We start from the raw sequence: 13,620 nt of genomic DNA, 5'->3' as shown, positions 1-13,620 counted from the left end.
GAAACATATCAAAACACTATTTGTAAAGTGTTCATGTATATCTGCACACGTGAAGAATGGAAGTAAACAGTTCTTTCTGAATAATGTAAAATAGATGTTAGTTTAAAGCTCAAATAGGCGGTGAAAACAGCACACACACATACACACACTAACTTTATATATATATATATGTATATATATTAGAACTTTACTTTAGTGGCCTCAATAGTTCAACAAACTGTGTCCCTTTCACTTTGCAAAATACAGTTTCACCGATCATGATACCCAATTCTTGTTAAGAAACACAAGAATGGGATTATAGAAGTATCTTTCTGCTTGGAGTTGGACACATTTTCAGAGACAGAAATTACAAATGCCTCTAAAACATGTTTTACAACCCACAAATATATTTAAATTTACAAAGACCTAGTGTAGAAATTAATTTGGATTTTCTTGGATGTAGTGTTTTGAAAACTGCATAGCCAAGGACTATGCAACCCATGCAAATTGACCTTGCTATTTTACATAGCATAGCCTCTGGATAGCTTTTATCACTTTCCCAGATGGTGTTTGGCCTATGTATTTTAGTGGAATGGTTTATTTTCTCCTTGATAGGTTTCAAATGCACAAGAAAACATTATACCCGTCTATCTGCATTTGAGTAGAATACAAACTGACTAATAGATAAACATTCTGTGTGAAAGTAAATAGCCTTAAAGTATACTGCCTTCACATTCCATTGATCAGCTCAGTCAGCAAAGTTTTCCATATTGTCACTAATGTTCTAAATATTTTGGTGAGAAGCATGCCAGAAGTGTAGAGTATTTCCATTTGTGTCACACATAAGGTTATTATGAACTACCTCTTGAATTTCTATTGATCCTTCTGAAGTGGTTTCCTTCACTTCCTTTTTGTCCCTGTTGAAAACGTTATTGCAGTTGTGAAGAAGAGAATTAGGGGCTGTTAAGTGGACTGGCTCAAATCCCCTGGCCAGACAGCAAGGGATTTAGACTGGCTCATTACCTCCTTACCTTCATTAGTAGCCTTCACCAAATTCTTAGCAGTCAAAACAAGGCCAAGAGTATGAAGCCATATTACTCAGCTGTACTATCACTGATTGTATGTATTCACTGCTGTGGATGTGGTACCCCCACCCCCACCCTAAGCTCCAGAAGGGATGGTCAGAAAGGAGCTCATTATTAGGCTAGTCCATAGAATAGCTCATAATGCTGTCACGTAGAATCAAAGAATCACAGGAGAGCATGATCTACCCAAAGGTCAGCCTTATCTCCCCCAACACATCTTCACTGCATCAGCATGCCCATTTTCTAAGAGATCAAATCCTCGAATTCAGGAGACTAAATGAAATTCACACACAGATTCAGCTTCTGCCTAAATACATGGAATTTTGACCACTGATACCTCAAAGTAATTTTTAAGTCACTTAAAGCTAAAAGCTAATAAGTATGACTTTATTTTCAGTTTTATAAACAAGTGTAAAACATAATAGTGCAGTCATATATTTGGCATTAACTCTTCCTAGCCACAAAAAATCTGGATCAATGTTGGATTTTCCAAAGTTGTCTAAATAAGACAGAATTTACCAAAACTTGCCGGTTGCTTTCAAGTGAACACAGCACGTTGGCAGAAATGAAATGTAATGTCTAAAACACAGAAAATAGGTCAATACTGTGCAAAAGTAAACTTGTCGGGGGGGATCAATATGAACATACAAGTTAATGGGGATATTAGAATTTCCTTACCATAGGGAGTGTGCAGGGTAGAGCCAGATCACAACTGTAGCATTTTTTCACTTGCAAGAAGCTGAGGATGTACTTAAACATTATTTTTGTATCCTTCATGAAAGGCACTGCTTTTTAATGTGGAATATTTGTATGTGAGCACAGTTTTAAATCATAGAACATCAGAGTACATTAAATTCTGGTTCATTTGCTCAGTTTTTAGCAACATGAAAAATAAGAAAAACAAGGAGTAATGGATCAAGCATCATAAAATTTCAGAAATATCATGAAGTTCTCATTAGCTTTCTCTACATTGTGTTTCAGAGAATTTCACATTGTGAATGAAATCAGTAAAAATTTCTAAAGAAAAAAAAACAATAACAGAAAGAACTTTCTTGGGGCTTCCCATTGCATTTATTTAAAATTTTAAAAAATGTACATCACTTTTTGAATACATAAAATGCCAGTGCTTTGCAAGAGTTTTCTTACTGCATCTCTTGAACAAAAAAAAAAAGGGAAAAAAGAAAAAGAAAAAAAAAAACAGGAAAAATACATTCAAAAAGCCAGGCTGTTCTGCTTATGCATGGGCAGTGGCTTTGGAAAGCTACAGCCTACATTGTCTGTTTAGAGGCATTGCCGAGCACCAGTCAGCTATCAAGGAGAAGTTGCACGTAAAAGCGTTAAAGGATACAAAGAACAACTTGGTGGGGAGGAGAGGAATAAGAAATTCAGAAAAATGCCACATATGCTCTTGGGGTGGGAGGTAGAATCAGGGAGATGTAAGCAGGAAGACTGATGTATTTGGAAACTAGGTTTATGGGAAAAGGTGGAAGAAAACAAAGTGACATGTTTGGCAAGATATCTTGTGTGTGTGCGTTTGTGTGTCCACTTCCGATTTTCAACTTTACTTTCCAGGAGAAATGTAACAAAACTGAGGTAGAAATGAATGTGGGAGCACTACAGCCCAGAAGATTTTAAAATGAGAAGCACAATTGCACTGACAAGAGAGGAGTCAAAAAGAAGGAGAGGGGATGTGGGCATTCTTTGTGGGTATATATAAGTTGGTTGGTTGCCTTTTGTGTTTATTTATTAATAATGTTTGTTTGCTTGGGTTGCTGTCTTCCGAGTTCTATCAAACAGCATGGCAAGCCAATAAGCTAGATTAGTGAATAGAATAACACCATTCCCAGCAGTTTTAAGAGAGAACTTGCAAACCACCACCACCACCACCACCACCACCACCACCACCACCACCACCACCAACTATGCGGTACAACGCAGTCCCAGTTTTGGGGCACTGTGACTTTCAGAGTCCTAAACAGGTTTTGCAGCTGACTGTCCTAGACACTAACACAAACTGAAGAAGTAGCTTTCCATTAACCAGTGTACCTTTTGAGAACATTTTCACTTCACTACCAAGGAGCAATGTACGAAGAATTCTTGCAGTTATTGACATAAAGAATTACTCTGCTCTGGTTAATTCCCCATAATTAGTAAAAGAAACTTAAAAAAATCCTTCCATTTCTACTTTAAATTGTAAATATTCAGTTGTATCACACTTAATTATTTTTCTGGATACATTCAAAGTAATTTTCCTTGCTATTTTCCAATTGTTGAGGTAAACATACATTTTAATATAAAGTAACATTGAAGCCTATCCCATTACTCTCAGCAGTACATAGTGCTTTCAACACATTCCTTTGAGGTACTGTACAAATCACAATCGCTTTCCTGAGTTTTTGCAGACAAGAACATTAAAAGAAATGAACTGCAGAAATTAAGGTCCAGATTACCGTTACCCTGTTTTACCTGTTCTTAGCTTAATACTGTAGAACAGACAGGATTGAGGAATACTGTTGCTCTTAAAATGGCAAAAATCTGGTTTTCTGTCATAACACAACCGTTCATCTCTTTAGTCCAATAATGTTTGAAGTTAAAGCTCTTTATATTAGCACATGCCACCAATGTAATTGTGAGGCAAACAAAAAATAAAGCACCACTCCAGGCACTTGACAGCAACTAAATCTCGAGAACAGCAGAATGGAATCAACACACGAGGTTCATGTCCTTCTGAAGTCAACACACTTGCACCTTGCTCCTTGGTGAGTGTTGTCTAGCTTGAACCAAACTGAGCATCAACAGATGCTTTCTGTCACCTGGGGCTTTCAAATCAGAAGCTCTTATTTGATGCATTTTTTTCTCCAAATCTACCCTGACTCTAAAGATGCAACTTAATCATCGTCTTCCCCAGTACCCTTTGCAATTTAAACACTACTGGAAAGGGACTCTATACCCTATGTAGCAGGTTTTATGTGCGTGTGCCAACATTCATTACACTTTTTTTAAAAGAAGTTATCACTGACTGCAACCAAACATTTTGTTCCATTCAACATACATATCAAGCTCTTTTTGAGATATGCTAGGCTGAATCTTGCAGAAAGCATTTTCAAAGTCTTGATATGTAATGGGCCTCAACTGGCCGGGCATAATGGCTGAGAGGTCTGTGGCTGGCATGGCATGGAGGGGCCCCACCGCTGCTTCCTGACACAAGTGAGCCACGTCTAGTCCAGAAAAGCCTTCTGTGCGCTGGACAAGCAGTGCAAACTCCTTGTCATTGAGACAGTAATTGTGCTGTGAGAGCAGTTGTACTATTATCTGGTGCCTCGCTGTGCTGTCAGGAAGTGGGATTAAAAGTCGTTTCATGAAATACCTCCGAAGAGACTCATCTATTTCTTCTGGTTTACTGGTGGCACAGATTACTATGATTTGGTCCTCAGCCGATGTTAGTACAGTGTCCAGCTGCATCAGAAATTCGGTTCTCATCCGACTGACTGGACTGTGTTCCTCACTCACTTGAGAGGAGAGAAGCATGTCAATGTCACTAACAAAAATCACCGAGGGCTGGCGACATCTGGCCACAAGGAAAGAGGCATGGATAATTTTCTCTGCTTCTCCTAGCCACTTGGCAACTAGGCCAGAACCAGTGATTTTGAAAAATGTGGCCCCCAGCTGACTAGCTATGCACCTGCCTAATAAGGTTTTGCCTGTTCCTCGAGGTCCAAATAAAAGGATGCTCCGTGGTAAGGCTGTCAGTCCACTGAATGCATCTGACCTCAACACTGGCCATAAAACCTCTTCCTTAATGACAGCCTTCACTAGGTCAAGGCCAGCAATGTCATTCCAGTCCACCGGTGGTCCTTGGGTGATGATCTCATTGGTTACCAGGTCAATGAGGTGTGTGTCAGTATTCTTCAGTTGCTCGTCCACAGAGTGGTTGGATGAGGTAGCTGCACGGAGCCCAGGGCCTTGCATTGGGTGAGAGAGGAGTTGCCTGTGCTCGTCCCCATGCTCACTCATGACTGGTGACGTGTACTTCCCAAAGGATTCACTGGATCTTGATGCTAGTGAATTTTTAGCAGTACTGTAGGAAGGAGGGGTCAGAGCCCTACTGGACTGGCTGCTGAATTTCCTTTGCTGTTCAGAGGACATTAGCTGCTTCGTTGGCTTAAATGCTAAGGATGATGTTTCAGCACTTCTGTCAAAGCCATTCCCCCGATTTGAGTTTGAAATGCTGTTGTCGGGCATTCTGTACATAGGACTCTGTGTAGATCTCTGTTGGCCATAGCTGTAATTTCCATAACTGGAGTCCATATCCCCTTGCCCTGCCATATAGAAAGCTTTTCTTTTGAGAGAGCTTGCTGAACTGTTTGTCAGGGCTGAGGGTGCAATAGGTGTCAGACCATGACCTTGGTAGGTGTAGCCAGGAACTGTGGTTGGAGGCAGAGGGGTAGGAGCAGGAATTCCTGAAGGCAGGTACGCTGAAGGAGGAGGAGGTGCACCCCCAGGGCTGTACCCAGATCCCACAGCAGTCTGAGGAGGATAGCTAGCAGAGGGATAGCTATAACTGGAGAGGTTAGAAGTCCCATTGTAGCCTGGGACCAGGGCTGGTGGCGGAGGAGGTGGCGGTGGTGGCTGTAGGAGCCCAGAGCTATGCAGAGGAGATGGATGAGGTGAGGGAAGTGCAGGTGCTGCTTGGCTACTGTACGTAGAATGCAAATATGATCCATTGTATCCTGGGGCATATTCCTGAGATGGGAGCCCTGCATGAAGACTAGGTACAGTGTGGCTTCCACAGGTACTACTGGAATAACTAGGTTCTGTCAGGTTGCTGGCCACCCCAGGAGAGCTCCCTATACTTGCAGAGACATCTGCTGGAGGGAGGGCTGAACTAACTCCAGCTTTGCTGGCAGTGATGACATCTGGAACACAGTTCATGGAATAAACAGCTTCTGAATTCAAGGAAGGCTGCCAGGGTTCGCTTTCATTTTTCCGACCATTCACTAGTCCTGATGGTGCATCTGAGTAGTTGCTGAGTACAGGTCGGTCCACAGGGCCTTCCAAAATGCCAGAATACTTCTCTGCATATTTTTTTAGTAGGTTGGATGCAGTCAGAGCAGATATGTCATCATTCGCCCAGGCATACTGATAGGTGCGCTGCAGATGACCTCTGTAGGCTTCAACCTTGTGGGCAGGAGACCGAGTGGTCGAGGTGATGTCAAAGTGCTGTTCTGGCCACTGGGCATGCTCTGGCGTCCACTGCATCTTCAAGCCTAAGGATTTGGGGGAAAATAGTTAAATTACTTAGATACTCAGAACTGTTCAAGTCCCCTCTCCCCAACATTTTTGGTTGCCTATTATTTTCCACAAACAATATGAACATTATAAAAGATTTCCCCAGTTTATAACACCTGTCATAATCTCTACTGTAATATGTATACTTTAAAATGGACTGAATTTCAGCCCTGGATCAAAAATAAACTGAATTCAAATGAAAAATTTGTACAAATATTTTCCATTTGAAAGTCAAAAGTAAATCTATTTCTGTTAAGCCTATTAAGTCACTTGCTACACCGGCAGAGAAACACATATATATGTACACACACATTCCTGTCAAAGGACAATTCAGTCATAGGTCCCTACAGTAAAATATGCATACATTTAAAACATCTAGCAAGTGATAGTATCAAAGTGCAAGATCTAGCTACTCTGTCTCTTCACATCACAGTTTCTGTTTTATATTTTAACCAATACAAAAATGAGACACAGCTGACAGATCACATCTGGGATACCTCTCTTATTTGGTACTGAACACCTAGTTAGCACAGTATAATGCTCCCTGCACAGAACAATATGACACAGACATAGCAGGTCATTCCATAATCCAACTCTCATCTAAAGTGGTCCACGACAGTTTCAAATCTGCTTCGTGGAGTGCAGCAAAGCAATCTTCCAGGCAGCGCTCCATCGCTTTCATCGCACAAAGCCTACAACTCGGTATGAATTACAACTCGCTCCTTTCTGCCTCTCAGTTCTGTTGTTGCGTCCCTGAAAAAAAAAAAGCATCACTTGTCTGTCCGTCTTCTAGCTAGCATTCTCCCTCCTTCTCTTACAATCCTGCTCCCTGTGTACAGTCTCCAAAAGAGGGGAGAGACAGAGAGAGAGACAGAGAGATAGAGAGACAGAAAGTGTGTGTGTGCGTGTGCGTGTGTGTGTGTGTGTGTATGGAAAGAGAGAGAGGAGAGGGAGAAAGAGAAAGGACTGAAACAGGTAAACGGGAAGATAATAATAGAGAAAGAGAATCTGGATTCTAATTCTACATTTCTGTGGGAAGCAGTGTGTGGCAGAAACTCAAATAGTACAACTAGATTACGAGATGTTATGAGTAATTCTATCATCAGTTAGGTTACTAATTGAAGCAAGGTGACTATGCAGCAAACTATAAAACAGGAGCATTTTCTCATTGAAGAGAAAATACTAAGCAGTTAGAATCAGAGAATCATTTGAGTTTTACAGTTTAAAGAGACCTCGGAAATTACCTTCCTTTACAGATTAGAGAACTAATACCCAGAGGTATTTATAATGTACCCTTGAGGACTCACAAATAGTTAGTTATAGAAGAGCACCAAAACCCTGTTCTATTTCCCAATGCTGGCTCATCCCATTCTAATCTCTGCTTCCTGGGAACACATCCTATTCTGGTACAGCTATATTAAACAGGCCCTCTTAATCTCCTTTGTATTACCCAAAGTGAATTTTGCAAACTATCTTGCACCCTCTGGCAGAGATTCCTCGATAAGAAGGAGGCCTGGTCTAAATGAAGCATCTGTGGCATCAGCTCTCTTCCGTCTATTCTGACGACTCCTATCCCCTTCTGCTTTCTTCCTCCAAACCCTTTAGCTTTTCATTGCCTGACTCTGGCTTCTGATATGGGCAGCTTTGACTTACAGAGCTAAACTGAACATAACACAGAGTTTGGTAACAGAATGGCATGTTGATTCCCTTCTGACTCCCTCTTCCTTGTTTGCAAAACCATTGCACCAGACACTGGAAGTTAATTAGCAGGATGATGCTGTGCTAATTGTGTTAATTTACAAGGTTTTAGTCAAAGAGAATCATGCCAGGGCTGGCACTGCTGTCATGCTTCAGACTTAATGATTAAAAAATACTGAAAACAGGGTAGGAAGGATTGCAGTAATTACACAATAAATGAATAAAGCAACAGGATTCATTTGCAAATATATTTTACTGCAGTTGTACTCATTTGCATTTGGATTTTTAAAAAGGATCCATGTAGATATTCATTTGCAAATCACCATCTTAGTTAAATTAAGTCTGAAAGCTGCACTGTATAACTTAATCAAGCTTTACATTTTCTTTAGTAAAAATACTGAAAACCTTGCTCCTCTTGTACATGCAACAGATTCTTTCTTCACTTTCCCTCACTCCCCCTAAATCTTCATGTTTCTGTTTTCAAAGTCTGTCTTTTAAAAACAATCTCATCAAATTGCAAACAAAAAAAAATTGTAAAATCCGGATGGAGTACAGCTTGCATCATTTCACTCAGAGAAACTCTGGTGAGTTCTAGGAAGAACTAAAGTGATATTCTTAATTGTTTCTGTTTTCTCAATCATTATTTTTAAGGAGGAGGAAAACACACCGCAAAGTGGTTGAAATGATCGAGACCACACTTAAAGGGGAAAAGATGCAAATTTAATGAAGCAGCATTTCAGGAATCATACTTTCATTAAATTCAACTGGAAATTATTAAGAGCAAATCACCAGGAACCAATCGCAAGTAATCAGTATCTAAATTCTTCTAGTGTCATGGGATTTACTTCAAGCTTAAAAAAAAAGAGAGTATATTAATGTGACTATAATGTAGAACTGTCTAAAAGACCTACAAATTCATTAGTCCTGTAAATTATTTCCAGGGAGTTTCTATTAGGATCTTTTCCTTAAAAGATTATAAAAATACAGAGTTGAGAAAATAAGAACACAACATGTTCTAAGTAAGAACTGATTAGACTGATGCAGAAGAAATATTTAAATAAATGTCTTAAGATTTCAGATAATAGTTCAGGAGTCACAGGCAATGGGCTTTACCATAAATGCAACACAGCACAACACAACAGAACACCACCCAATACAGTACACTTGTTAGAGGGTTTCACTTCCTTTCAGCGAGCTGAGCTAAGCCATCTGTGGCATGAGTTAACACACACCCATAACAAAAGTTATTTTTTAATACCCATTAAAAAAACAGCTTTAGAATTAGAATAATAATTATTTAAATAGGCAGCCTTCCACCTGTATTGGCTCAATTTTTTCCCTGTAAATTAATCATTTATAAAATATTCAAAAAGTGGTCTTGGTAAATTATAAGCAATATAAGAACCAGAATATAAAGTTTAAATAAAGTAGTTTGGCTATTTTCATTGGGTATTTCTGCATAGTTTGACTCCAGCAAAGCTAATTACATTTTATAAGATTTGTTTCATCAGAAATTAAGCAAAGATTCTATCTATCAAAATTGTATATTTGGAACAATTATGGGAAACACTATTGCCTTTTGATTCTCATGCTATTTTTGGATGCATTTACCAAGATAATTAAACGTTTATTTATTGATGCATACTAAATAACAAAAACCTTATCATGGCTGCAAAAAGCAAGATTGAGTTTTGATTAAATAAACTTAAAGGAACAGAATTATTCCCATCCCCTGAAACACAAGTACTTAGCCCGTGCTTTGAAATCATTAATATTATTTTAAAATGCAAGTCAATAGGTTCCCATGAGCTAGTTCTTCATGTTAGTAGGAGCTGAAGAAGCCAGCGTTCAGGAGATGGTCCTGGCCTTGGGAGCCCCAAGAGCTTTTTTGTCAGTTTCCTGAATTTTAATACTAATTGAAAGTAGAACCAAACTTGTTTTTGTTGTTGCTGTTATTGTTCCGTTTATTGGTGATGATGTTTCTGATGTGAGAGGGATGAAACACACAGAGTCAAATGTTCCTGGAACAAAAAAGCAGGCTCCCTTTGATTGCATCTCTGTTATCTGAAAGGAAGAAGCAGCAGACGCACATCACTTCACTTGGCATCCAAATAATAAGATGGGTTTTAAAAACAGCTTTCATATGCTTTGTCTTTGGAACAGGAAGAGAAAAACCTCAGAAACAATACTATCTTAAACATTATTAGAAATGTGGCTCCAGAAAAATAGCCCCCACTACTGTTTAGAAATAGCTTAAATAGGTACAATAAGAATTCAGAAAGCAGTGAAAAGTAAGGAAAATAGTCCTTAAAGATAGCTCCAATAAAGCAATTTTGATTTTTGATGGGATAAGAAAATTCTTAAGACAGCTGGACAATATTACACAGCAATGTGTTTTTAAAAATATGTATTTTAGTAGAAAACTGTTTTTAAGATACTTTAAAATGTCACACAAAAATGACAGATTCGACTGTCAAAATTGTATTTTGTTGTTCGAGGATTTATATATGTATAAATGAACAGGTCTATATTATTCTCCATAAAACTAGACAGTTTGGATCAGCTTCTCCATTGTTACGACCATTTCATAACTTAGGCCTAATTACTAAACAGTTGCTGCCTCATCACCTTACTTGCCCCATTATGATCTTTCACTATTTGAAGCAAAACAACTGTGGCAGCCTTCAAAGTTCTGTCATAGCTTCAAGATTATCAAGAAACTCTTCTATAGTAAAGTAAAGAACGTAAAAACAACTTTCTGAATGGGAGGAAATTAGAAATAAAAGACTAAGCCTTCTAGAATCTATTTTTAGCACACATTCCTGGAAATATTAGTCTCAGGCACTACTCAGCACCCCAACCCCCCACCTGTAACACACATATGCTATTCAGTAGTTCATCAGGTCTGAAAAAGCTGTTCTCTTTTACAAGGTTCCCATGTGACAAGATTCCCAAGTCATTCTGGCTGCTGGGGACTCTGCCTTCATTTGTGGGCTTTCTCAGACTTCCTGAGGGCAGGCACCTGAGGCAAACACCTGCAGTCACTGGGTCGCCTCTCCAGGATAGCTGCCCAGCACTCTCACGGGCCTGCAGGACACACCACATCGATCACACTCCTTCGGACTACTGCATCTCTGAAACTTTCATTATTATTTTTTCAATATATATTTAAAAATTAAATACCATATTTACCAAGGTTTCTCTCTAGAAAACAATCACTACGAGGGTAGAACAGTTTGGTACTTCACTTGCTATGGTGTCCGGTGGGGCTGAATACTACTTTGTCTAACACAGTGTTATTTGGGGGCATTGCTAGATTGTTGGGATAGAAAGTACTTGGAGAAAACATAAGAAAGGTTCTAGAATTTTGTTTGAAGAGTGACTATCCCAAGCTTGAGAGTCAGACCACACTGGCTTTGCTTATTCCATCACTTATTTGTTATAGTCTTGTGAAGTCAAGCACACAATACTCATGTTTTTCAGCTATTAAATGTAGATGACAATGGTATAATACATTACTGGATCATTAAAATTATCTAAGGAAATCATTATTTGTGAAAATATTTTGCAACTGTGAACTGCTATACAAATATTTTTTGCTAAACCTTGATTTTAGAAAAAAGTGGAAAAAAGCAAAATAACACCTAGAATTTATAAATTACTTTTCTTTTCTTCTTTTTTTTTTAAAGAGAAGCAATTCTTTTTTTTTTAAGATTTTATTTATTTATTTTTAGAGAGGGAAGGGAGGGAGATAGAGAGAGTGAGAGAGAGAAACATCAATGTGCGGTTGCTGGGGGTTATGACCTGCAACCCAGGCATGTACCCTGGCTGGGAATCGAACCTAGGACACTTTGGTTCCCAGCCCGCGCTCAATCCACTGAGCTACGCCAGCCAGGGCTTATAAATTACTTTTCTTCAACATCAGGACAGCTACTGAAAAGGAGATTTTCCAGTGGGAATGTTGGTTATAAGAAAGGTATAGAAATTCTTTAATACTCAGCAAAACAAAGAGTATGATCTCCTTAATCTAAAAGGTGTCAAAAATTCAAAATTTTTTCATAGCATTTTATTTATTTTTAATGTTTTTTGACTCAACATTATAGAGACCACAACTAAGAAACAAAGTACTCAGAGGTTTAAAACCAGTTAAGAATGATCTCAAAGCTCATAGTCTCAAAATAAGATATTCTAATTATATAGCAAGGCTGTCAAATGATTTTTCTCTTTAAATCACACTTTCACACCTCAAGACTTCAAATTATAATACATTTTGCAGCAAATTACTCTCTCTCCCCATTCCACCTTATTTGCATAAAGCAATCCTTTTTAACAATCATGAAGGCATTTCTGGCTAAATGGTCCTTAGTAAATATAGTTCAAATACCTCACCCTCTAACAGAAAAATTGCCACCTGACAGCCTGAGGGCAGTGTGCAGCCTGTTTTGTTGGCCAGCACAGGGTTTTAAAATCAGTCAACTTTATATAAAGTATCTGTATTCCCATATTTCCTATTTTCAAGACAAAATGATCTTGACCTCATTCTTGCCGGGCAATAGTTGGCTGCACTGAGGACCATCTGCCCCCTTTGGACATGGCATGCCCTCTGGTTTGTCACGTGCCCCCCCTCCCCCATTACAGCCTCAGGTATTTTTATGGCATTTACTGGGCACGCAAGCAATTGAATTTATGACTTCACTGTGGGGCTTCAAGCTCCAGTTTTATCACTTAACTACATTTCCTTGAAAACTAGCTAGTGCTCTAAATCTTTTTTAAAAAGTAGTCTTTAGAAAGAATTTCTTCCAAATACTATTTGTTATATGCATTTGTGTCCTCTTAATCAGGGCACAGATGGAGTAATAGCTATTTTTCTTGTTCATCCAATGTCATTAGTACAACAGTATAGAATGATGAATAATCATTTAAAAAACCCTGATTTCCAGATTGCTGTCATTTCCGTATTTTCCCCTTGTTGTGCTTTGTCAGATATTTTTTCTAATTTTTTTCTTTATGTCAATTCATGCCATCCCTAATATGCTCCTTTGAATCTGCCACAGATTCTGATTCCAGAAACCAAGGGTTAATTTAACAGTAAAGCATCTCCCATTAGTCAGTTACTAGCTTCAGAACAACTGTTGTGGGACTGTTTACGTTACTCCAAAGTTACACTCCTTATTTCTTACAGAAAGCTGCTGGGTTGATTGTGTCTGGATAAGCAACTGACCTTTGGGCTTAGGTGGAGCCTGTATTCAGTGCTACATGCACCATGACTTGGGCTGGAATGTAAATGCTCTTTCCTTCCGTTGAATTGGTGGGTAGCTTATGATCTGAGTTAATTTCCGTGAAAGGCATTAAATTTTATTCTGAAGAACAAAATATTCACTCATCAAAATGTGACCAAATATAAAAATGACTATTTTGCCAATATTTCGTACTGAGGGTGAAACCCGGTATGCATGGGTCTGACGGGTCATCATTGTTAATGTGCAGCATGTACAAAGAGGACGGCTTGCTAGTTTATGAAGCTGAACGCATCAGCACGTACGCAAAGCAAATTACACTGACGAACAAA

General features: G+C 38.9%; 1 protein-coding gene across 2 annotated transcripts in view; it reads right to left on the bottom strand.

The window, feature by feature from the left end:
* Positions 1-2,994: 2,994 nt before the first annotated feature.
* Positions 2,995-13,620, bottom strand: part of FIGN (fidgetin, microtubule severing factor) — a 117,201-nt gene continuing 106,575 nt past the window's right edge. For both annotated transcript variants that reach the window (XM_045851632.1, XM_045852197.1), the window contains one exon: positions 2,995-6,331. In XM_045851632.1, coding sequence (XP_045707588.1) covers positions 4,077-6,331 — 2,255 coding nt within the window. In that variant the 3' untranslated portion in view covers positions 2,995-4,076. The remainder of the gene's footprint in view (positions 6,332-13,620) is intronic.

The sequence above is a fragment of the Phyllostomus hastatus genome, unplaced genomic scaffold (genome assembly GCF_019186645.2).
Source record: "Phyllostomus hastatus isolate PE091 unplaced genomic scaffold, TTU_PhHast_1.1 phas_contig_1, whole genome shotgun sequence".
NCBI lineage: Eukaryota > Metazoa > Chordata > Mammalia > Chiroptera > Phyllostomidae > Phyllostomus > Phyllostomus hastatus.
This window is presented reverse-complemented; position numbering and strand designations above follow the sequence as displayed.